Source organism: Pygocentrus nattereri, chromosome 5 (genome assembly GCF_015220715.1).
Source record: "Pygocentrus nattereri isolate fPygNat1 chromosome 5, fPygNat1.pri, whole genome shotgun sequence".
Lineage (NCBI taxonomy): Eukaryota > Metazoa > Chordata > Actinopteri > Characiformes > Serrasalmidae > Pygocentrus > Pygocentrus nattereri.
This window is the reverse complement of record NC_051215.1, coordinates 42,316,446-42,339,560: the sequence shown is the minus strand read 5'-3', so window position 1 is coordinate 42,339,560 and position 23,115 is coordinate 42,316,446. Positions and strand designations below refer to the sequence as shown.

At 41.0% G+C, this 23,115-nt stretch overlaps 2 protein-coding genes across 4 annotated transcripts in view; both read right to left on the bottom strand.

Moving 5' to 3' along the window:
- Positions 1-850: 850 nt before the first annotated feature.
- On the bottom strand, positions 851-10,441 carry sav1 (salvador family WW domain containing protein 1). The gene is made up of 5 exons (XM_017696618.2): positions 9,772-10,441; positions 8,898-9,380; positions 2,939-3,209; positions 2,393-2,548; positions 851-1,938 (listed from the first exon to the last, which is right to left on the bottom strand). Exons 1-5 carry the CDS (start codon positions 9,863-9,865, stop codon positions 1,725-1,727), a joined length of 1,218 nt encoding a protein of 405 aa, XP_017552107.1. The 5' UTR covers positions 9,866-10,441; the 3' UTR covers positions 851-1,724.
- A 1,152-nt stretch (positions 10,442-11,593) lies between these two features.
- The window catches only part of nin (ninein (GSK3B interacting protein)), a 37,083-nt gene continuing 25,561 nt past the window's right edge, over positions 11,594-23,115 (bottom strand). Inside the window, exons 21-29 of one of the 3 annotated variants that reach the window (XM_017696613.2) lie at positions 22,374-22,475; positions 22,155-22,268; positions 21,899-22,045; positions 18,798-18,977; positions 18,572-18,712; positions 18,238-18,339; positions 17,614-17,712; positions 13,566-13,679; positions 11,594-13,464 (exon numbers count right to left, since the gene is read on the bottom strand). In XM_017696613.2, the coding sequence (XP_017552102.1) occupies positions 13,249-13,464; positions 13,566-13,679; positions 17,614-17,712; positions 18,238-18,339; positions 18,572-18,712; positions 18,798-18,977; positions 21,899-22,045; positions 22,155-22,268; positions 22,374-22,475 (1,215 nt within the window). In that variant the 3' untranslated portion in view covers positions 11,594-13,248. Of the gene's footprint in view, positions 13,465-13,565; positions 13,680-14,069; positions 15,001-17,613; positions 17,713-18,237; positions 18,340-18,571; positions 18,713-18,797; positions 18,978-21,898; positions 22,046-22,154; positions 22,269-22,373; positions 22,476-23,115 lie in introns of those variants that run through there. The other 2 variants (XM_017696614.2, XM_017696615.2) reach the window with 2 other exon arrangements.

Genomic DNA, 23,115 nt, shown 5'->3' with positions numbered 1-23,115 from the left:
CCTGAATTGAGTTGAGAATAGTTACTTTGAGCACAGTGCCACATTGGGACAAGACAACACAGTGTAAAAGTAATTTACTAAGATAATATTTATAAGGCTGGACACCCCTGCTGCATGTTGTTGCTATAGAAACTATAATGTCCCTGTAAAGGAGAAAGTTGTCCTGTAAAGGAGAAACAATTTTGTCCTAATCATGAAACTAGCATGTGGTCCATTCTCCTGGCACGAGAGTCACAACCCATCTTTGAATTTGGGTCAATATGATAAAACTCAGTATAAAAGGAATATGCAAGGTTCAGGTGTTTTTTTTTTTTGAAGCAGTACTTCAGATATTTATAGTTCCTGTCAGCCAATTTCATTGCAAAGTCCTACTCAAGACTACAATAGCATAGTCCTATGACACTTGTGTCTGTTTCTATTTCAGAAGTGTGCTCCACACACACTCGAATGCTGGCAAGATGTGCGAGTTTACAACAGAGCTCTGACGTCAGGTAGTAGTCAGCTGGGTTGCTGAACAACATGTCTCTCAACCAGAATTTAAATTCTGAGATTAATGCCACATGATACAGATATGATTGTTTGGGATGCACTGATATGGGAATTGTGGGCTGATGTAACGGTGTTAATGCCGATACATAAACATTTATGAAATGTAGAATTGGGACTAGATCTACTAGAATTATCATAACAGAGATATGGGTTTAAAACAACATCTGTCTCAAATTGATTTCGTAAGCACATATCTGTTGGTCCTGATATCAAGCATCAAACATGCTCTTACGTACACACACACACACACACACACACACACACCAAAACTATATAATGCAGCACCAAAAGGTTGCTTGTAGTGTATATGTTTATATATATATTTTCATTATACAGGGAAAAATAGATATGTATATTTTTATGAATGAAACAGTTTTTCAAAATAATGCCATGAGCTAGAAGAGCTCACACTCACCCTGCATCACATGCGATGCTTCTGCCCAAGAAATTAGTCTTTAAATAAAGACATATTCCTTTAGAAAAATTCACAAACCTCCTACATACAGAGCATGCTGGATTGTCATTGTCACAAGAAATTCATATATAAAACCTCATTGTCAACTGGCTGCAGGCAGAAGAGTGTTGGCTACAGACTGAGCGGCTACACATGCTGAACAGAGGAGCATATAAGATTATTAGACACTTCAGACAGGAAAAAAAGAGGACAGCTGCCTGTACGTATGTGTGTCTGTGTGAGAGAAAAGAGCTAGATCAGATCCAGCTCAACAAAAGGACTATAGACAAGGCACTGTAGTGTCATCTTAATGTAAAATGTTCAGAGCAGTGCGCACTGAGCCAGCTTTGGTGGTCTTTGTGCTATAAAGCTTTCTAAAAAGAGACCGGTTTCTAGGCACTACACGCAAGAGTTCAGCGGCTCTCTCAAACATTCAGAAGCAATAAAATGGCTAAAATCTGTGCATTGTTACAGGCAGAAAGAAGCAAGCTGCTGTGGTTTACAGTATTTTTCTCATTTGTGTGTGGTTCTGCTTCTAAATCTTGTACAGTCCCAATGCTATATTTGTATGCCCAAGCATGTAGTGTATGGTGAAGTGTTTCTGAGTATATCACGTTTGGCAGCTGGACATAATATGCTGCTAAGGCACACATTTAGGCAGAGATTGTCATCAGGCTTGGTGATGGATGTGTGCTGTCAGGGGATGCCTGTCTGCTGCAGCTCACATGTTCTGAGGGAAGTTTTTGGTTGTGTGCTGAGCATACCACTGCTGGCGCTGTTTGCGTATATCAAGTTCAGTGAGCAGTGCTTGACGATACGCTTCGTACGATTTAACGATGCGTTCCAGTTCCTTCATAAACAATAGCTTCAGCATGCCCTGATACGTGTCCAGATCCATCAGCTGGAACAGCTCCCACTTCAGGATGTGGTCATATCTGAGTTAAGAAATAAAATGAATACCATGATAAGGCTTGACATGCATTGAGCTCTGGTTAAAAGAGTGACTTTCAAAATCAGAATGTGATTATCAAGCTCACCATGGTCTCTTAAGTAAGATTAAATTCACCACTTTTCACCTCTCTCTCTGCTACACTGTTCCCATTAGACCACTTACATTAAGTGTGCTGCTCCCTTGAAGCTTACCTTTGGCGAATTTGTAAGAATCAAAGAGCATGTCAGCTGGTTTTGCTTTAAGGTAATATCATGAAATATATCCCTTAACAGAACTATTAACTTTAACCTAGAATAGAGAATATTTATGAAAACAACACTGCAACTGTCTGTCTGGAAAAAGTTTTATTTGTAATGTCTTCTGAGGGGCCTTCAGAAAAATATAATGGGTACAGCTCTACTACTGTAAGAGTATTTGTATGTGTACACAAAACTTACTTTAGGGGTGCTCTGGCATAGACCTGCAGCCAGTCTGGTATCTCGGCAGTGTGATAAGGGTTAGCAGGGACCAACACTGGCTGATTCCGCTCTTGAGGGCGTGGCTGGTAAGTGATGGGTGGTGGAATGGGTGGGGGCTGGTCGTAGCGTGGGACACTGGGGGCCAGGACAGAAGGAAAATGAATGACATATCAGAGTGAGGAGAAAACATTCTTCAGAAGTGTTATAGCCCAAATTATGGTGTTTGGTGTCAAAAGAAACAGCACATCCTTCATATTGTGTGGAATTTTCATGATGAATGAACCAACATAAAGGGTCCAAAATTGTTTGGAATAAAGTCTCTTTACATAAACCTACACTGAAAAAAACTTTTGCCTTCTCCTGTAAAGTTACTATTGTGCAGATACTTCTATTTCTTTGGACAGCAACAGTGCAATGCTGCAACATATAACCTTTACATCCATAAACACATAACACTTTCACACAGGCACCAGACTGGCGAGTATGAGACAACTCACCCGCCTGCCCACACACACACACACTTACCTGGGAGCACAGGGGTGCCTGTATTGAGCACGTTTGTTGATATGATCAACATAATAAACTCCAAACTCTGCTGACTCCACCCTCTCCCAGCCAGGTGGAAGGCCCTCCCTCTCTAGTGGGTGGCTCCAATGAGTGGTGTTTGTGTTGTGATCGATGTAATACTTCCGACCTCGAATTGTCCAATCAACTGTCCAGCCAGGTGGAAGGGGTGTCTCCTCTCCACTCAAACTCGTAAGATTACCAAGAGACTTTGCCTGCATGCGTCCAATAGCTACACAAAACAAAAATACATATCACAAAAACACAAAATCTGCAGCGCAATATGAGTAGAGATGCATGTTTTCATGAGTTACAAACGCTGTCAGTGTATCTACTGTTCTCAGCATTTATTATTTTGAGAGAAAGAAAGAAAGAGAAAAAAAAAGGTAAATACTGTACTACTGGTGCTTAATACTACAACTCTTAGCATCACTTCCCCACATGCTTTTAAAGTAATTTTACAGTATTTACACTATTTTTATATAAATAAAGAAGAAAACAGCTCAATGTCTTGTGAATGTGGCTCTCATTTTCAGAGGTATGATTTACAGAGACTTGGCATTAAACACAACAATTTGAAAAAGCAGTAAGAAAAAGAAAAGGGGGGAGGGAAAAAAAAACAAAAACAAAACGCATATCACCCTCTTTAAAATGTGTACACCGTCAAGAATGTGGCATTCTCCCTTTCCTTCTTGTCATTGTGCCTTAGTAAAAATGTCTGGATATTTGAGTGCTATCAAATATGACTATTTTGGCTACAGCAGAGCTGTTGCATTTTGGGTTGTTTTGGGATACTGTAGCTTTCTCCATGGGGACAATAGTGTGTGTGTGTGAGAGAAAGTGAGTTTATGTGTATGAGAAAGTGAGTTTATGTGTATATCCATATCCACTGGGAGTCAGTGCCATTTCTGAGAAAGAATGTTCTCATCATTAAGAGAAAAAGACAGAAAAAAAAAAGAGAAAGAGAGATGGAGAGTGTATGTGTCATGAGTATGTGTCAGCTTATAGTCAGTTTAGGGAATCCTGCCCAAAACCTCCTGAATTACTATCACTACTGCACACCCAATTGGTGTGACATGGTGAAACACACTGTACTGATACAGCAAGAAAAAAAAGATGTGATTTCAGTGGCCCTTGCTCTCTCTGAAATATCTTCTTCTTATGATGGTAAATTCTGCAGCTCAGTGAGACAGCCAAATGTAAGTCAATGAGCATATTTGTGTGTGTGTGTGTGTGTGTGTGTGTGTGTGTGTGTGTGTGTGTGTGTGTGTGTGTGTGTACGCGCGCGTGAGCGTGTGTCTTAGGCAGGGCTGGAATGTGAAGAAAACCATGCGCAGATTCACTCCTCTCCTCCGCCTACTGCAAAAGTACAACATTCTTTCTTTCTCGAACACCCAGACACATAGCAGTTAAATCCTATTCTCTTTCCTCAGCATTTGGAATCATTAGCAGCTAATTCCAATCCACGAGGAACTAAAGAAAGATGTGGCAGTGGAGACTGGCTGCAGCAGCTGCTTAACCCTCAAATCTAGAGTTACCATTTATAGAAAACAAATGCTATTGTACTGAACAACACTAAACACAAGTGCAGTATTAAGCACACATTCTCTTGCGCATACACAAATCTAAACTTTATAATGTAACAGTAATAGCCTAATAGACCTGTACTTCTTCTGCGTTTTACAGATGACTGCTTCTTGCTTAGTGGGGTTTACAGTAACCCCAATGCACAAGGGCACAACTGTGTAAATGCAAATACCTGAGCAGGTGTGTATATTTTATAAAGTAAAATATACATTTTTATAAAGTAGCTCTAAAAGTTATACACACATTGCTGTCGGAACAAAGAACAAAACTCACACTAGGAGTACAAGTGACATGTAGGTGAGAGTGTGTGTGTTAGCCCACCCCTTGACAGCAGTTCAGCAAAAACCGTCCTACACTCCTCAACTCCCAAACAAATTTTAATCATCTTTATTTCTAAAGACTGAAATGGGGAGAGACAACAGAATATCCAATTCAGGTTAGGGCTAGCACATCTGGACACAATGACACACAAATTTTTGTTCTTGGAATGTTTCACACTTAATGTCAGTTAGGATGTCTTTCACAATGACATCACCAAAGATAACAGTCCAAATAATAGAGATGCTCCTTTCCAACCTTTTCAGATACTAGGGCTCTATTAGGGTAATCATACTAACAAACAAATATTCAGTAGATGTACCAGAGCACCAAGCATCAACATTTTTGGGATTGTGCAAATGTTTGAATAATATTTTACCTGAAGGTTTATAAAGTACAGTTTTATGTCTACCATGAAATACAATGAAAAAGCATTGGATGTGGATCGGTCATATCTGGCCAACAGTTAATACTTTTCAAAAGGTTAATATCAGTGCTAATACTTATTCAGTATGTTGGATTGACACATCACAGTTAAATGGCAAAATATCTTCTCTCTTTTTATGCTAGTGAGAGTTGGAAAATATTCAGTTTTACAGAGAGTGATGAGAGATTTTTTTATCCCAGGGGTTTTAACTCCACAGACCCTCCACCCTGTGGAGGATCATATTTTCACTGTTCTTAATGCACAGCACAAATTTGAAGGATTTGATAAAGAGTAAATGTTCAGTGGGTTGCCAGGAAAGTTCAGCTGATCTCTGCCTGAAATACAAGGAGTTAAATGCTGAGGACCAGAGATGTGTGTCAGTTAAAACTTGAAGAAATACAGCATAGAAATCAACACACACACACACACACACACACACACACACACACACACACACACACACACACACACACACACACACACACACACACACACACACACACACACACACACACACCCCAAGCATGCTGAAGGAGAGAAAGAAAGTGGAAAAAAGAAGTTTGAGTATTTTTTTTCCCTTCCCAATTTATGAGAGGGATAGAGAAAGGGAGAGAGAGGTGGATAAGTATAGCTTGTATTTATAGCAGCAGAGTTGATGACTTTTGGCATGTCAGTTATTCATCTCTGGGTGGAGACTACAATACAACAGAACATCACACATTTTTACGCACATTAACATTTGAACTCATCTCAATGACAACCTTCTGGCATACACACCTATTATACAGATTTGAGCACAGATCACTAGCCAGTTGTACCAACACCAACATTACTATCAAAACAGTCACAGGACTGACCTCTTCTCACATACACTACCATTATAGCCATACTATATACTTAAACTTCAACTCTATGCATCTAAAAAACGGTACCTCTCTCCATCCCGCTCTTTTTGCAGAATGATTTATGGAACCAAGTTAGAAAGCTCACAGGCACACACAGACACACACACACACACACACACACACACACACAAAAGATCTACAGCTGCATGTACGCACCTAAGATATGAAGTTTCACTAATGGAATAGTTATCACTATATACATTTATATCTATCTATATACAGTGGGGGAAAAAAGTATTTAGTCAGTCACCAATTGTGCAAGTTTTCCCACTTAAAAAGATGAGAGAGGCCTGTAATTGACATCATAGGTAGACCTCAACTATGAGAGACAAAATGAGGAAAAAAAATTTCAGAAAAATCACATTGTCTGATTTTTAAAGAATTTATTTGCAAATAATGGTGGAAAATACGTATTTGGTCAATAACAAAAGTTCATCTCAATACTTAGTTATATATCATTTGTTGGCAATGACAGAGGTCAAACGTTTTGTGTAAGTCTTTACAAGGTTGGCACACACCGTTGCTGTTATGTTGGCCCATTCCTCCATGCAGATCTCCTCTAGAGCAGTGATGTTTTGGGGCTGTCGGCAGGCAACACGGACTTTCAACTCCCTCCAAAGGTTTTCTATGGGGTTGAGATCTGGAGACTGGCTAGGCCACTCCAGGACCTTGAAATGCTTCTTACGAAGCCACTACTTTGTTGCCCTGGCAGTGTGCTTGGGATCATTGTCATGCTGAAAGACCCAGCCACGTTTCATCTTCAATTCCCTTGCTGATCGAAGGAGGTTTGCACTCAAAATCTCACAATACATGGCCCCATTCATTCTTCCATATACACGGACCAGTCATCCTGGTCTCTTTGCAGAGAAACCACCCCAAAGCATGATGTTGCCACCCCCATGCTTCACAGTTGGTATGGTGTTCTTTGGATGCAACTCAGCATTCACTCTCCTCCAAACACGACGAGTTGTGTTCGTACCAAACAGTTCTACTTTGGTTTCATCTGACCATAAGACATTATCCCAATACTCTTCTGGAACATCCAAATGCTCTCTAGCAAACTTCAGATGCGCCCAGATATGTACGGGCTTAAGCAGGGGGACACGTCTGGCACTGTAAGATCTGAGTTCCTGGCGGCGTAGTGTGTTACTGACAGTAGCCTTTGTAACGTTGGTCCCAGCTCTCGGCAGGTCATTCACTAGGTCCCCTCGTGTGGTTCTGGGATTTCTGCTCACCGTTCTTGTGATCATTTTGACCCCACGGGCTGAGATCTTGCGTGGAGCCCCTGATCGAGGGAGATTAGCAGTGGTCTTGAAGGTCTTCCATTTTCTGATTATTGCTCCCACAGTAGATTTCTTCACACCAAGCTGCTTGCCTATTGCAGATTCAGTCTTCCCAGCCTGGTGCGGGTCTACAATCTTGTTTCTGGTGTCCTTTGACAGCTCTTTAGTCTTCACCATAGTGGAGTTTGTGGGCAGGTGTCTTTTATACAGATAATGAGGTCAAACAGGTGCCATTAATACAGGTAATGAGTGGAGGACAAAGGAACCTCTTAAAGAAGAAGTTACAGGTCTGTGACAGCCAGCAATCTTGCTTGTTTGTAATACTTATTTTCCCCCATTATTGGCAAATAAATTCTTTAAAAATCAGACAATGTGATTTTCTGAATTTTTTTTCCTCATTTTGTCTCTCATAGTTGAGGTCTACCTATGATGTCAATTACAGGCCTCTCTCATCTTTTTAAGTGGGAGAACTTGCACAATTGGTGACTGACTAAATACTTTTTTACCCCACTGTATATTTTCTCTCTCTCTGTCTCTCTCTCTCTCTCTCTCTCTCTCACACACACATACATACACACACACACACAAAATCACAGTCTTGCTCTGAACAGACTGCTGCAGACTGTAGATGTACTGCTGCTGAACATTAGCAAAGCAGTAATATTCACAGTAGTCTTTCCACTCTGATGCCACATTAGTAACAGACCCAGGCATGATGTAGTGCCATTGCCAGCATATAAACTGGAGCAACTCTATATTACAAGAGCTGTTTGAGCACAGATGCCTTTTAGTTTTAGTCACAGTAACATGTTATTTGTCATAAATGACTGCATGGAGCTGGCCTGCTGTCTACAGGAAGTTGTTTGGCAATTCCCACATTTAATATGATTAAAATATATAAATCTTTTGTAGAATTTTTGGATTGGTCAACACCCTTATGAGCAAGTTATCTTCAAAACCTTCTGAACTTCCAACGATCTCTAATGCAAGCATACTGCATTTCTCTGTAGAGTTAGGTTTCAACACACTTGGTTCTATTATTTAGAACAAATGCAATGCTTAGTTGGCTTCGGAAACTGGGAAATACCAATTTTAGGAGCTGGAAATTGCTCTTGAATAGCCGGTGAATTCGTATTTGCCTATTGTGCTTGTTTTTAATATAGCAAGGATAAGTATTTTCGGGGCATCTATGTTTTCCTTTTCCATGTGTGCGCACATTTCCTGACAGGCTACTGAACAGAATGAAGACATACTGGCTAGTTGACAACCTGGTACATATGGACTTCTGGTGAGCAACCACAGTAATGTGTCTGTGTGTCCCCTAATTACTATCATCCTTCAGCTGCTATCCTGTCAGTCATACTGGAGTACAGCGTGTTGGATAAAGATAGTGTACTCACCTGCAGGGGGTCTACTGTGGGGTTGGGGTGTCTGGGGCTGTGGAGGTGCTCGGTAGTTGAGTTCACTGTGCTCGTAGTATCTGTAGTCATCATGAAAGTGATCAGGCCTGCGCGTGCGCCGAGACTGATTTTCATAGTATGCCTCGGGGGCATAGTAATACCGGCCTGCATCTCCATTCTCCGTTATTTGCCCACCATCGCTGATGAAGGAGGGTGAGGATGAGGAGTAATCGTGTGGAAGATCAGAGAGAGAGCGAGGAAGATAAGGTGGGGCAGACAGACGGTGGCTATCTCGGCGGGAGACCTCATGCGGCAGCCGGGGTACTGCGTTACGAAGAAAACTCTTTCGTGCTCCCACCTCTGATCCTGCACCAAGCGGGTACACACCTGCACCTGCACCAGGTACCGCAGGGGCATCAGGCAAGGGCACCTCCGCTCGCCGAGGGATCGTTGGGCCATGTCGGATGAACGGGGGCATAAGGTCTGTGGAAAAATTGGCAATGGGGTGCGTGATTAATTGAGGGCTCAACAGATTACCAATCACATTCTTTCACATCACATAACACAAATAGTTCACCATTATCCCCAATAAATATTAAAATTCTTGTACAATTAGTCACTAAGACAAGAGGAAACGGGTTTAACATCAAAGTAGTTATAATACACAATTTGTTTAATAAATGATTTGATCTTTTCTGTTTAAAGCGGTGTACTTAAGACTCTCCTGCATCTCTGTCGTAGGACCATTAATGCTGCCAGTATAAACAAGCCTAAGCGAAGCGTTGAGTGTGGTTCTACAACAGTAGAATGAAATTAATCTTAGTTTAACCCAGCCTGTGCGAAGGTTTTGGTGAATTATTGTTCGTTTACTCACTTCTCAGGAGCGGGGACGTCTCCTTCTTCACATACTTCCCTTGAACCTCTGCTGGCTTGGACGCTTCGTTCTTACTTTTCTTTCTTGAGAGCATCGCTCAGTAGTGCCAAACATTAATGCAGCGAAACAACTTCTTCGGAGATGGCATCCTGGAAAGTATATTGTCCGTGTCGTTTGTGGACAACTGAAAGTACAGCGGTCATTTTAAAACGACCGACGGGCAAACCTCCGTGGTTATGTGGCTAGTTACTCCGTACTGCATTTCATAGCGACCTAGCCAGCTAGCTGCGCGTCGAGACAAAAACAAACCAGACCATTAGCCTGTTAGCTCGGCGCAAAGTTTGTCTAGTTTAATACTGACTGGAAATAAGAAGTCAGAAAAAGTTATTTCATAACGTACGTCAGTTTCTCCACGCATGTAATTCGTTAACCAATGAGAAAAAGAATAGTCCGAGCTGTTAAGTGAGTTCAGTGGTTAAAGTTGCGTAGTACTTCTGTAGCCTGTTGCTCCGTACCCAGCCCCTATCATTAGCTAGCTTAACATTAGCGCTCCCAGGCTGCTCCGCAAAGCTTTGTGGGAGCACTGACTCGTACAGGGTTCAGGGACGGTCTCTCTAACTTCAGCTCTGCTCCCGAAGAGCTGACATAATAACCTCACATGAAAGGAAAAATCTTATTTAAAAAAAAGTATATATGATTTACCCTCGCAGAATAAAATGGTGAAATGTGTGCAGCAGTAGTTTGAAATGAATGGTCGCTCTAAGTTTGGCTTCTAACCGTGTTCACCGAGTTCATTAAAGTTAACGGAAACCGTTTACCCATTCTTAGATTGCTCTTAAAATGCGAGGAAAATCTGCTGCACGTTGCACCCAACACGTTCTGCAACTGCAAAACAGTTTGGCCGTTTCAGTAATATGGGGTTCTACGGCTTGGAATCGAATCAAAAGAGTCGACACTCCAAATCCATGTATTTGGGAATCCAGAGTCGAGCTTTGGACTCGAATCCACACAGAGAGCGCACCCCCCCGCCCCAGCCCGTGCAGGGAGTGAGAAAGAGATTCCACAGCCCTTCCTCAACACACTCACAGTATGGTATGGAATAGTTATGTACTTAAATATATATTTGTATGTTGGCAAATGTCGTTCCCTACACTCTTAAAAAAGGTTCTTTAGTAAAGGGTATGAGTTCTATTTAGAACCATGACACACCTAAATGATTCTTTGCATGGTGATATGGTTCTTCAGATTAATGGAGTATGTGTTTGAGTATGTTTATGGTTCTATATAGCCCCAAAAAGTGTTTGCCTATTGATGCAATGTCAAGCTTGTAACAATAACATAACTTTTTGGTGTTATATAGAGCCATACACAACTTTTAATCCAAAGAACCATTTCAATCATACTCAAACAGAACTATGCTCTTAAGCTAAACTAAAGAACCCTTGAAGAACAATATTTGAGTGCATGCTTCCCACCCACCCCCTCCATCAAGAAAACAATTGTGTAGAATCAAATTTATTCGTTTGTCACTTAAACTGGGAATTAGATTCCAAAATGTCTTAAATCAAACAAGCCCAAGTTAAATGAGCTTAGTTACTTAAGCTCACAGTTCTGGATACTTTGTATAGATTTACACCGACTAAACGAGCAAATGTAGTACAAATTGTAATTAAAAACAATAATTTACACAGCACCTGCACATCAAATCCTACTGAATGTGGCCCTGGTTTGTACATCTATTTATGTGGCCGTGACAGGCGTCTGCAACTACATCAGGAAACTTCCACATTCACAAATAGAAAATGACCACTCGAACATCCCATTCTCTAAAACTATTTGTTTACTGCTTCTCACAGTCTCACAAAACACTGATTGGCCATTGCAGGGCCAGTTCACTTGCTGGGCAAAAGCAGCTCTTGATGGCCAGTGGCAACAGGGAATAATCTCTTTGGTTCTGTTGAGAACATCTCAAACAGAGAGTAGGTCACATTTCCCCACTTCAAGCACGTTTTCTGTTCCTGAAGGCGTTACATTCACTTCTCCCTTTGTGTGCTGCCAAACCATGCCACAAATGCTGGTTAATAATGTTACAAACGATCTGTAGGTTCTTCAGAAACATGACTATTATTTAAAAAAAAAAACAACAAAAAAAAAAAACCCAACAGTTCTTAACACAGAAAAAAATATACCTTACAGTAATATTTCAACATACACATGCAGCTATGCAGGGCTACAAACCTAAAACATTTAAACTAAATTAAAATTTTTAATACATGTTGTGCTTCACTTAGTGCCTTCAGTTTCACCCAAACCAGAGAGGCGGGTTTCAAACGTAGTCAATAACAAACACTGCTGCTGGACAGAGTAAAGTGCACTTGAACATTAGGATGTTTCAGACTGCAATCCAAAGTCAGGCTGAGCCACGTGTCCCATCAAAGTCTTCCGTCCTAAAACTCATCATTAAAAACAGTCAGCTCAGCCTAATTCATTCATACTAAAATGAACAGGTGCACACAGTAGGACAGGATTATTACACGCTTACAATTTCCAAGTCACAGTGCAAATACATAGGTAACTGAAATGATGAGAGTGATTTTAAATAAGAGTAATTTTATAATAGCATAAACTCTTTCACTTCATCCTATACTGCTGGTCTGCACTCAGACATGTTGCGTCATACTGAATTTGAGGAAGCACAAGAAAGAATGGTTTCACAGATTTTAGTGAAAAGGTTTTCATTCCCCTGTGCATGTAAAGATGGATTCTCTAGCACATTCCGATGTCTTCCTGGCAGTTTCACAGAACCTGAGCACATAAAGAGGAACTGTAATTAAAGTGTAAGTAGTCTCCTTCTGATGTTTAAATGGCCATTTACCTCCCTTAATGGATTTATTTTTATTGTTCAAAGGGGCTGGGAGTCAATCCCAAAAAGAACCGATTCCTCAATTCCAGGCATTCAGGAAATGAGTCGAGGCCAAAGGTTTGGACTTGACTCTACACAATGATGTTCAAGTCTTAATCAGCATGCTGTTACTCACTAAACAGTCTGTCTGGAAAAACAGCTTGCTTCCATAACACAATCAATATTCCAGCTGTATTTTATTGTGGAACACAAAGTATTATGTAATATTAATGTTGAAAATTTGGATTGCAAATCAAGCAGCCTAGTGCCAAAACATCTACCAACTTGGACACTGACCGAGGAGAATCAGGTACTGTTTAGCCAACTCCTCTTAATAAGCCATGTTAATTTAGCTCTTCTAGTTTCCCTGAAAGTAATGTATATTGTACTCCATTTTTAAGAAACATCGTTCTCCAGGTCTCTTGGAGTTGACTCAAATTTCTGGAATGCACAGCCCTATTTTTCAGCAAAAATGGTGGACTCTAGTGCAACTTCTTAATGGCCCCTTAAATCAAATAAATAAAATAAAAATAAGTAAATAACATGAACAGATGAAGTGCAGACATCATGTGGCATCACGTGCGGGTGAAGTGGTAGGGCACGGGCGTCAGCGGCGAGGGATTGAGCTCACGAACAATCTTGTTGAGGCTGGAGATTTTCTCCTCCAGGAGGTAGTTCTTCTTCTCTGCCACCTTTTGCCTCTGTTCACTCATTTCCAGAGCCTTCAACAGGTGAGCATTCTCCACATACAGATCCTTTATCAGCACGTCCGCCTTACTGTTCTTATGCAACTAGAGAAGACAAACCACATTCACTTTAATATTTACTAGATGGTAAATAATGTGTGTGTGTGTGTGTGTGTGTGTGTGTGTGCACGCGCATTTGGATGTACCTGTTCCTTCAGCTGGGCAACCTTCTCTTGCAGCAACAGTTTGACATTTCGGAGGGTGAACTCCACCTCCTTCATTCTCCCCTCCATCTGCAGCAAGGCCGCTTCTCGCTCCTCCTGTAGGTAAACAGGTTAGAGGTTTTATTCAGAGCACTATTTTTATGCACACATGCAACAAAACTGAAGTCTACTTAAGACTACTGTGTAATGTGTCGGCCAATCAGGCAAAAGGGTGCCAAAATCCTCAGAGATACTCTAGTAGTAGATATGACAACATAAAGACATTAACATTTCATACATCTGAAATATACGAGGAGTTAAATAAACACAAACAATTACGAATTTACCCTGATTCTTTATTTGGTCACAGTTACACAAAATTGTTAATACTTTTAGGTCAAGAAGAAACAAAAAAAACAAAATAAAACCGATAAAAAGGTCAACAAATAAATAAATAAAATACAAAAATAAATCACAAATAAAATAAATAAATAAAGTTGAACCATTTCTATCTAAATATTTAGTTATCCATTATTAAATTAAAACCAAGCATAAGTACACATGTAGTAGGACTTCTAAAAAGGGCAGGACAGAAGATGATACCATCACTATAGACAGGCTGCTCCCAACACTTGATAAATACTTTAACAAACAATTTCACAAACATACACACACACACACACAAATGAAAGTAGTGCAACAAACTGAGCTACTACAGTCACAAATATTCCATGACTTCAACAAAACCACCCTTGGAAAATAAATGCAAAAGATACCTCTGAACAACAGGGGATAACATGAATCAAGTTCTCAGGATTTAAACTTGTGTCTTGTGTGTGGCTACATTTCCACAAGCAAACACCCTCACAACCAACTGAGAAAAAAAAAAAAACCCAACATCTCGTACTGGTCAGTTTGCAGTATTGCGTCTCAACAGTGCAAACAGTATAAACAATTCATTCACTCTAAAAAATGCAATTACTTTTCTGGACTTTTCAGCCTACCCTGTAGTCACTGAAACCTGAAACGTATGATCATATGCATAACACATATGCAGAATATATCAAATTTAAATGGAATGCGCACACATGTGCCCAAAGTCCAAGTCAGAAGGCTCTCTGGCTCACTGGATTCTTTAGGCTACTAGTCATTCAATATGACTCATTGCCACCCAGTGGCAAGATCGGGTTATTACACCATCCCCGTTTGCAGCTTTGCAGTTGAGAGAGAAATCTTTAACCTAAGCTCGACATGAGGATGATTGCTCTGTACTGATGTCAGTTCTATCAAAGAAAGCATCAGATTTCTAAGAGAGAAGTGGGAGCGTTCAGTGACTGGAGAGCACGGTGTAAAGGTTAGAGAAGAAAGGCTGGAGGTTTCATAAGCCACCGCTTCTCCGGTGGCTGTCAAAGTGATGAGGCCGCTGCTCTGGGATGACCTGCAGAAAGAACATACAGCGCTATATTCACACACACAGACACACACTTGTACACTCGCGCAACCGCCAACACCTTCACAGAGGCCTCTTCCAAAAGCAGTCAATGAGAGCCATTCTAGCATTTGTTTTTCTACTAGAGTTTCTAGTAGAGTAAGTGCTCTAATCCAGTAATTTGCTTTTTTTTGTCCTGTCCCAAATGCAGTCAATCAAACAGGGCATGTTTAGGATATTTACGGCTTTAGTTTTGCACCGAAGCTACAAGGTTAATATAGCCATCTATGGTTTTCATTACAAATGACATGATTTAAGCATGTGAATACTGTATATTAAAAACTACTAAACAATGGCCTGTTCATTACAAAGGGAGCATAATTAGTCCCATGGTGTTTTTTTTTTTACTAAACAATCTGGATTGTGCATTATGAAAAATGTCTAAGCACAGTGATTTTATATTAACATGCACAGCCTGAATTTTCACTTTTAGAGAAGGCAACACCAGGTATCAACACCAAAAGAAAATCCTGGATCGGATCTCGGATGGAGGAAAAAATAAGGAACAAATCTGATCCTGTAACAAATCTATCCTGAAATAGCACACATTCATATTGTGTAATGTGAGGTTAGCTGTGTATTTCTCTCTGTGGGGTAGTAGTGTGTTTGAGCATGGAAGCCTACTTTTAGATGCTACTACTTTTTAAAAGATCTTAAATGAAGTGCTTCAATTAAAATGGCTCATTCTAAAACAGCTTTGAAAAAATATAGGCATAATATTGGTTGATACTTAAGGTTCCAGTATCAGTATCATAAGAGAAAATGTGGTAGTGTTTATAGACAACTGAGCCAAGCAGTATCAAACCACATTAGCAAGTCTATGAGATAACTAAAATATGCTCTGGCTTGAATAAAGTTCACAATTTATGATAGATGCATCTGCCACTACAGAGTACTGATCCTAACTACCTAATGAGTGCCCATAAATCCTGAGATTTGCACCATTCCACTTTCATTTTATTTTTGTAAAGAGAACATTTTATGTCACAAATAACATACTAAGAATGAATAAATGGTATTTACTGGTCTGAATAACTTCACATTTGAATGGTTGAAGACCTACAAAAACCCGCTGTACTTTTTCACCGTTTATCTTCATGGTTTAGCTTTAAATATTTAATTACATTTGATGTACTGAAAACTTTGCAGGTCACGCCATTCTTTGAAATACAGGTGTTACAGATCTTACAGTGACCATTTTTACTATTGCTTGTCTCAAGCATATGATCCTACCCTGCTGATACACTGATTGATTCAGCTACAATCCATCTGTTAGCACACATACTAGCATCACTCAGTAGAGTGCACATGCGTCAGAAATTGCTTTACGGTATCATCTCTTGCTGAAACTGATACCGTATTTAACTGGCAGTATTGAGGACAACACCAATACAGTACTGGTGCAACTCTAGTTTGCACAGCATTAACTGGTGGGGTATTAGTATCCATTTATTGTTAGCTACATTAGCCTTGTAGCTGCGTGCAAACCAAAACCAAAACCAAAACATTTCACACACCAAACATGTTGAGACACAAAGACTTAGAGTAAGGAGACATTTGCACACATTTAACTACTTACAGAATATGACATTTATGGTTTGGGACAGAACAGATGCCAAACAGGAAATGCATTTCTGCACCACTTGCAATGTTTGTTTTGTGATTAACAAACCTGTAGAGATCTTGTTGCATTATGTAGATCAAACATGCATCTAGTGTGTCTTAATGCATACCTAGTTTAATTGGAGTACATACACTCACCAGCCACTTTATTAGGTAGTTCACTTTGATAACACAAATAGCTAATCAGCCAATCACATGGCTACAACTCAATGCATGTAGGCATGTAGAAGTGGTCAAGACAACTTGCTGAAGTGCAAACCGAGCATCAGAATGGGGAAGAAAGGTGATTTAAGTGACTTTGAACGTGGCGTGGTTGTTGGTGCCAGGCGGGCTGGTTTGAGTATTTCAGAACCTGCTGATCTACTGGGATTTTCACGCACAACCATCTCTAGGGTTTACAGAGAACGGTCCGAAAAAGAGAAAATATCCAGTGAGCGGCAGTTGTGTGGACGAAAATACCTTGTTGATGTGAGAGGTCAGAGGAGAATGGGCAGACTGGTTCGAGATGATAGAAAGGCAACCGTAACTCAAATAACCAACCAAAATCTCTGAGGAACGTTTCCAACACCTTGTTGAAAGCATGCCACGAAGAATTAAGGCAGTTCTGAAGGCAAAAGGGGGTCCAACCTATTTGTACCTAATAAAGTGGCCAGTGAGTATGTAGTTCTGTATGTCTTGGAGTTACAGATGAAATATGAGCTGTAATTGCAAACCCCAAGAGGTGCTCTGTCCAAACAACTCCCAAGAACCCAACAGACGTGTTCACACATACACACACAGCAGAGTGCATGCAAGATTGGAGGAGAAGAGGCTGAGTGTGTTTCACACCAAGAAAATAAACAGCAAATCAGGAAACCCCCTCCAGCATGAAATCGTATGGTGCAGTAGTAAGTATTGTGTGTGTGTGTATACACATTGAGTGCATGCACACTGTCTTACCTGCACACTGACATCTGGGTTCATTTCATCGTGGCGATGTCCCCTCCGTTCTCCTGACAATCGCAGTGATGACGGTGGCAACATTGCAATGAGTTGAGCCTGCAGACAAAGAGAGCAGTGGGTGGGTGTTTATCTATGAGACAGACCTTGTTATGCAAGTCAATGTCTAGACGTCCATGTTAAACTCTTGGAAGTGTTATTATTGTATAGCAAAATAATCAGCTAATTTAGCCACTTTAGGCTTGTACTTCAGGACTCTTTAATTTTCTTTCAAAAACAAACTGTTAAATGTAATTATTTATAATGGCAACTAAATGTCAGCTAAAACCTCATGATCATGACAGGTCTAAAACATGGCAAAATGTAAACAATGCCCCCCCCCCCCTCACCAAATCAAGATAGGGACGATATTTCTATATGATATTCAAATCACAATCAAATATCTCCACTTAAGCACAAATGTGAAATACTAAATACTAACTGAACATTTAGACTCACTTTCAACAGAATTCCTCTCATTTCAACAAACTATGAGTGAGCAATGATTAATGTGAAGTTACAATAAGCTTTTATTATTGGCGGCAATAACTATGACTAAGGGTCCATGTGCATGTGTGCAAAGACCTCCATCAGCTGGGCCTCCAGTATTGTCTGTTTGTTTCTCAGCCTTTCATTCTCCTCTTGAAGACTCTCCATTTCTCTTTGCTCCTCGTTGCTGTCACATATCTGCGAGTGCGCACACACACACACACACACACAATCAAGGGTCAGAGATATGCTCCTCCACTAAAAAGGTTTTACAGTAGGACTGCAAAGTATACATTTTGTATAATTTCTGTGCATACAGTGTTTTTATATATATATATATATATATATATATATATATATATATATATATATATATATATATATATATATATATATATATATATATATATATATATATGTGGCACATTACCTTGTTGTGTAGCTGTGTGTGCAGAGCCTCTATCTCTCGCTTAAGCGCTGATCTCTCTTGCTCTGCTGATTTAGACAGACTTGCCTGGTTCTGCTGTTTCTGCTGTTTCACACTCAACACCAGTGCCTCTAACTGACGACCCTGAGCAGCATCAATAATAATTAATATATTGACAAATTACAACTGCAACAAATTGGCTTTGTGCATCAAAGCATGTCTCTCAGACCTTCTCCCGTGCAGAGTTCATTTCTAGTCGTGCATCGTTGATCTCACGCTGAAGCCTCTGATTTTCTTCACGCAGCAAAGTCAACTCTGCCTCCATCAGTCCAGAAAGCTCCGTCCACACACGTTTCCCCTGCTGTGAACCACCTGGGACACTCGATATAGACATCTCCACCAGCCGACACTGCGGAGGACAACAGCAAGACTAAATAATGTTACAAAATGTTCCTTCCAGCACCGCTTGAGGTGGCTGCCTGTTCCAGTAGCTCAGTGTCTGCCTCTTCCATTTTTTTGTAAATAGCATCTTTTTACCCACTCTCTTTTCTGGAAAGTAAGGCAAGGTCTAACACAGTTACACAACTTTTCTTTACAACTTTTTATACCTTTATTGACTTATCAATGGATAATTTAACAGAACTTTCGGAATGCAACTGCACCGCGCACCCTCGGTTTGTCTACATGAGGAATCAGCTGATTGCGCTGCAGAAGCCGGCGGCTTTGTTTACATCGCAGCGGCCGGTGATTCCAGCGGAGCTGAGACATCCTTACCGGGGCTGCAGAGCGGGAGAGAAAAATCGGGAAAAGAAGCCTAGACACAAACCAAATCTTCCTTCAATAATTATGGGGAACATAATTGGCCAACAAAATGGACAAACTGGCTGCTCTAACACGAACACAACCAGGAATGCAGCATTCTGTGCTTCACCGAGTCATGGCTGAGCCCGTGTTTACCTGACTCATGTTCAGCTCAACAGCTTTACTACTGTGAGGGTGGACAGAGACCACAAGTAAACTGATGCGAAGAAGGGAGGAGGGCTGGCTGTGTTCGTGAACAACAGATTGTGTAATCCCGCTCACATCATGGTTAAAGAAGTAATCCGTAAGCCGGACATTCTTGTAGCTATGCGTCTGTTATCTCCCACGCGAGTTCTCCCATGCTATTCTGTGTACTGTGTACATCCCACCTTCACCACAAGGTGAGGACATTGATGCAGTAACATCATGCATCGATGACTACATACATTTCTGTGTGGACTCTATTGTACCCTCCAGGGCTGTCTGATGCTTTCCAAACAACAAACCCTGGGTCACCAGTGACTTAAAGTCTCCGTTGAACCAGAAGAAAAAAAGCATTCATGGTAGGAGATAGGAAGGAACTCAAGTGGGTACAAAAGGAGCTTAAAACCTCAATTAAGAAGGCCAAAGAGGAGTACAAGTGCTGGAAAACAAACTAGAGCTGAATAACACTTATGTCTGGAGAGGCCTTAAAAGACATCACTGGCTTCAACCAACGCAGCCCTATTCCAGCAGAGGGAAAGCATGAATGGGCAAATGAGATGAACCAGTTCTTTGTGCGGTTTGACAACAGCTCCTCTTCTGCTCCATTGTGTCCGTCTCCTACGCAGATTAACACTCCTACACAACAAAACCACGGGCCATCTATAGCCTCACCTTCCTCCACCACAGCCACACAGACACCTGTGACCATCAGCAATTGCTCTCTGCAATGGACACCGCTCACCCTCTTCCCAAAACTGGAATGCGCAGTGATGTTACATTTCACTGCTAATCAGGTTTAGGTTGAACTGAAAAAAACTCAAGCAGAGCAAAGCAGCAGTGAACCCAGGGTGCTGAAACTACATGTGGAGCAGCACATCTTCAATCTGAGCTGCAGCCTGAAGAGAGTCCCAGTTATTTGCAAAACATCTTGAGTGGTTCCTGTTCCCAAGAAAAGGCAACAGAGAGGACTGAATGATTATCGACCAGTTGCACTGACATCCCACTTAATGAAGACACTTGAAAGGATGATGCTAGCTCATCAAAACAGCTCTTGACCCCTGCAGTTTGCATACCAGGATGACATTGGAGTGGATGATGCAGTTATCTACCTGATGGACAGAACGTACTCTCACCTGGACACATCAGGCAGCACTGAGGATCATGTTCTTCAATTTCTCCAGTGTATTCAACACCATACAGCCTGTGCTGTTAGGGGAAAAACTACAGCTGATGCAGGGATGAATCCATCATCTCATGGACAATGGACTGGACGATCTGACTGGACAACCTCAGTATGTGCGACTGCAAGGCTGCATCTCAGACAAGGCTGTGTGCAGTGTTGGGGCACCCCAGGGGACTGTGTTAGCTCCATTCCTGTTTAACCTGTACACTTCTGACTTCAGGTACAACACAGAGTCGTGTCATCTGCAGAAATTCTCGGATGACACGGCCATTGTAGGGTGCACAAGGAATGGGCAGGTGGAGGAATACAGGAAGCTGGTGAAGAACGTTGTTGACAGGTGTAAGCTAAACCAGCTGCAGCTAAACATCAGTAAGACTAAGAAGATGGTGTTGGACTTCAGGAAGTCCAAACCTGCCTTGTCAGCTGTCACGATTGATGGTGTTGATGTGGTCAGGATATACAAATATCTGTGTGTGCACTTGGACAACAAGCTGGACTGGAGCTGTAACACAGAGAGGTCAGTGTACAAGAGAGGCCAAAGCGGTCTTGTCTTCCTAAGGAGGCTGAGGTCTTTGTGTGTGCACGAAGCTCCTTTGGACATTCTACCAGTCTGTTGTAGCGAGTGCTCTGTTCTATGCTGTTGTGTGCTGGGGCAGCAGCATTAACAAAACTGCTTGGAATAAAATCAATAAACTTATTAGGAAGGCTGGCTCTGTCGTAGGAGTCAAGCTGGACTCTTTGGAGGTTGTCGCAGAACATGGCTTTCATTGTTAATTGTACTCCGGAAGTTGAAGCAGCATGGACTGGAAGAATCTAGTGATGTGTTTTAGAGGAGGTGTACCCTTATTAGGGGCAGATTTTGCTGTTGTCCAGCACCAAAACTTTAACGAGTTGTACCAAGAAAACTTGCCACAAGAGACTAGAATAGTACGAGCAAACATTCCCAACTAACATATCTGAGCAGAAACATCAAGGTTTCCTACAAATGAAGATATCAATTCCTGCTATGGCATATTTCCAAATCAATAGTATATAATATTATACACTTACATAACAGTATATAAAATTCTACACTACACAAGGCAGGAAAATTAAACGTGTATAGAGAGTGCAGAACACAACTCAATTTGAGGTTACACTACCTTCTCATTGGCATTCTGCAGCTGTTTGTGCAGTGATATCACTTCCTGTTTCAGAGCATCTCGCTCCTGCTGTGTGATACGCAGGTCGGATTTGAGCCGGGCATTTTGCTGAGCCAGCCCCTGCAGTGTAGAGTCCAGTGCCTGTACCTGAAAGAGAGGCAGATGACAGCAAAGCTTTTTCAGCACACACTTCAACAGTGCTATAGGAAATTTGGATAAAATGATACAGAAAACAATGGGCGTTTTTTATATTTACCTTCTCCTGAGCCTTTATTAGCTGTGCACGTAGAGCCTGGTTGTGTTTGTCTGCGGTCTGTCTCTCATTCAAGAGTTGAGCAAGCTGGGTTTCTACTGAACGAAGCCGAGTCATCTACACAAAAAACACACAGATCCAAACACTAAAGAGGTCCAACATCTACATTTACATGAGAAGTCCAACATCTACATTTACATGGAAGGCCTAAAATAACTGTACCTTTTCCACACAGCGGTTGAGTTCTGCTCTCAGTAGCTCCTTCTCCTCATCCAACTTCTCTGTTCTGTTAATAGGTACCACCAAATCCTCATCATTCCCCAGCTGGGGTCCAAGGTGCATTTAAGGAACACAAGGAGGAAAATTAAAATAAGGCTAAAAGGCAAAACCAAATCTTACTTTGTAGTATTCATTTAATTTTCAGCACTCTTATTGTCTTCAATCTTATTTTCTATATTTCATGTTTACTGCTTTAATATGCCTTAGAATGTGACTCCCTGTTAACAACATTTGCATGCAATAGTTGGACTACGTTCTTAGTAAGTCTAAGAAACTGGACTGAACCAAGACATTTCCTTTTTTCGTCCCAATTTATAGTCTGTTTAGTCATTAGGTGAAAAACCCCCTTTATTGGCATCCAAGTTTACCTACAAATAAGCTTCCTACTGTTTAAAAATATGCGTTCCTGTTTTCTCCGTCTGTTTAAATATCTAATGTCAAAATGTTTAACGTGTTTCTTTCCTCTTCTCTCACTGGAAAAGTGCATGGTGAACACGTTGGTGAAGACATGTTAAACGTGTGGCTAAGAAAGCAGAAATAAGGATACTTGAATATTACAATTAGTCAGAAAGTAAATTCATAGTTTACACATCCAACAGCATCTTGGGCTACATGTTTTAACTGGGCTAAGCTTAGGCTAACTAAGACCTTAGTCCATGACCACCAAACCATGTCTTATTCTTAG

Excerpts from the sequence above, each read along its gene's own strand:
- sav1 (XM_017696618.2), bottom strand. The coding sequence starts at position 9,865 with ATGCTCTCAAGAAAGAAAAGTAAGAACGAAGCGTCCAAGCCAGCAGAG. Across the intron at positions 3,210-8,897 it reads CCACAGTAGACCCCCTGCAG|CTATTGGACGCATGCAGGCA; the intron begins GTGAGTACACTA and ends TGTTTTGTGTAG. Across the intron at positions 1,939-2,392 it reads TATGCCAGAGCACCCCTAAA|ATATGACCACATCCTGAAGT; the intron begins GTAAGTTTTGTG and ends TTCTTAACTCAG.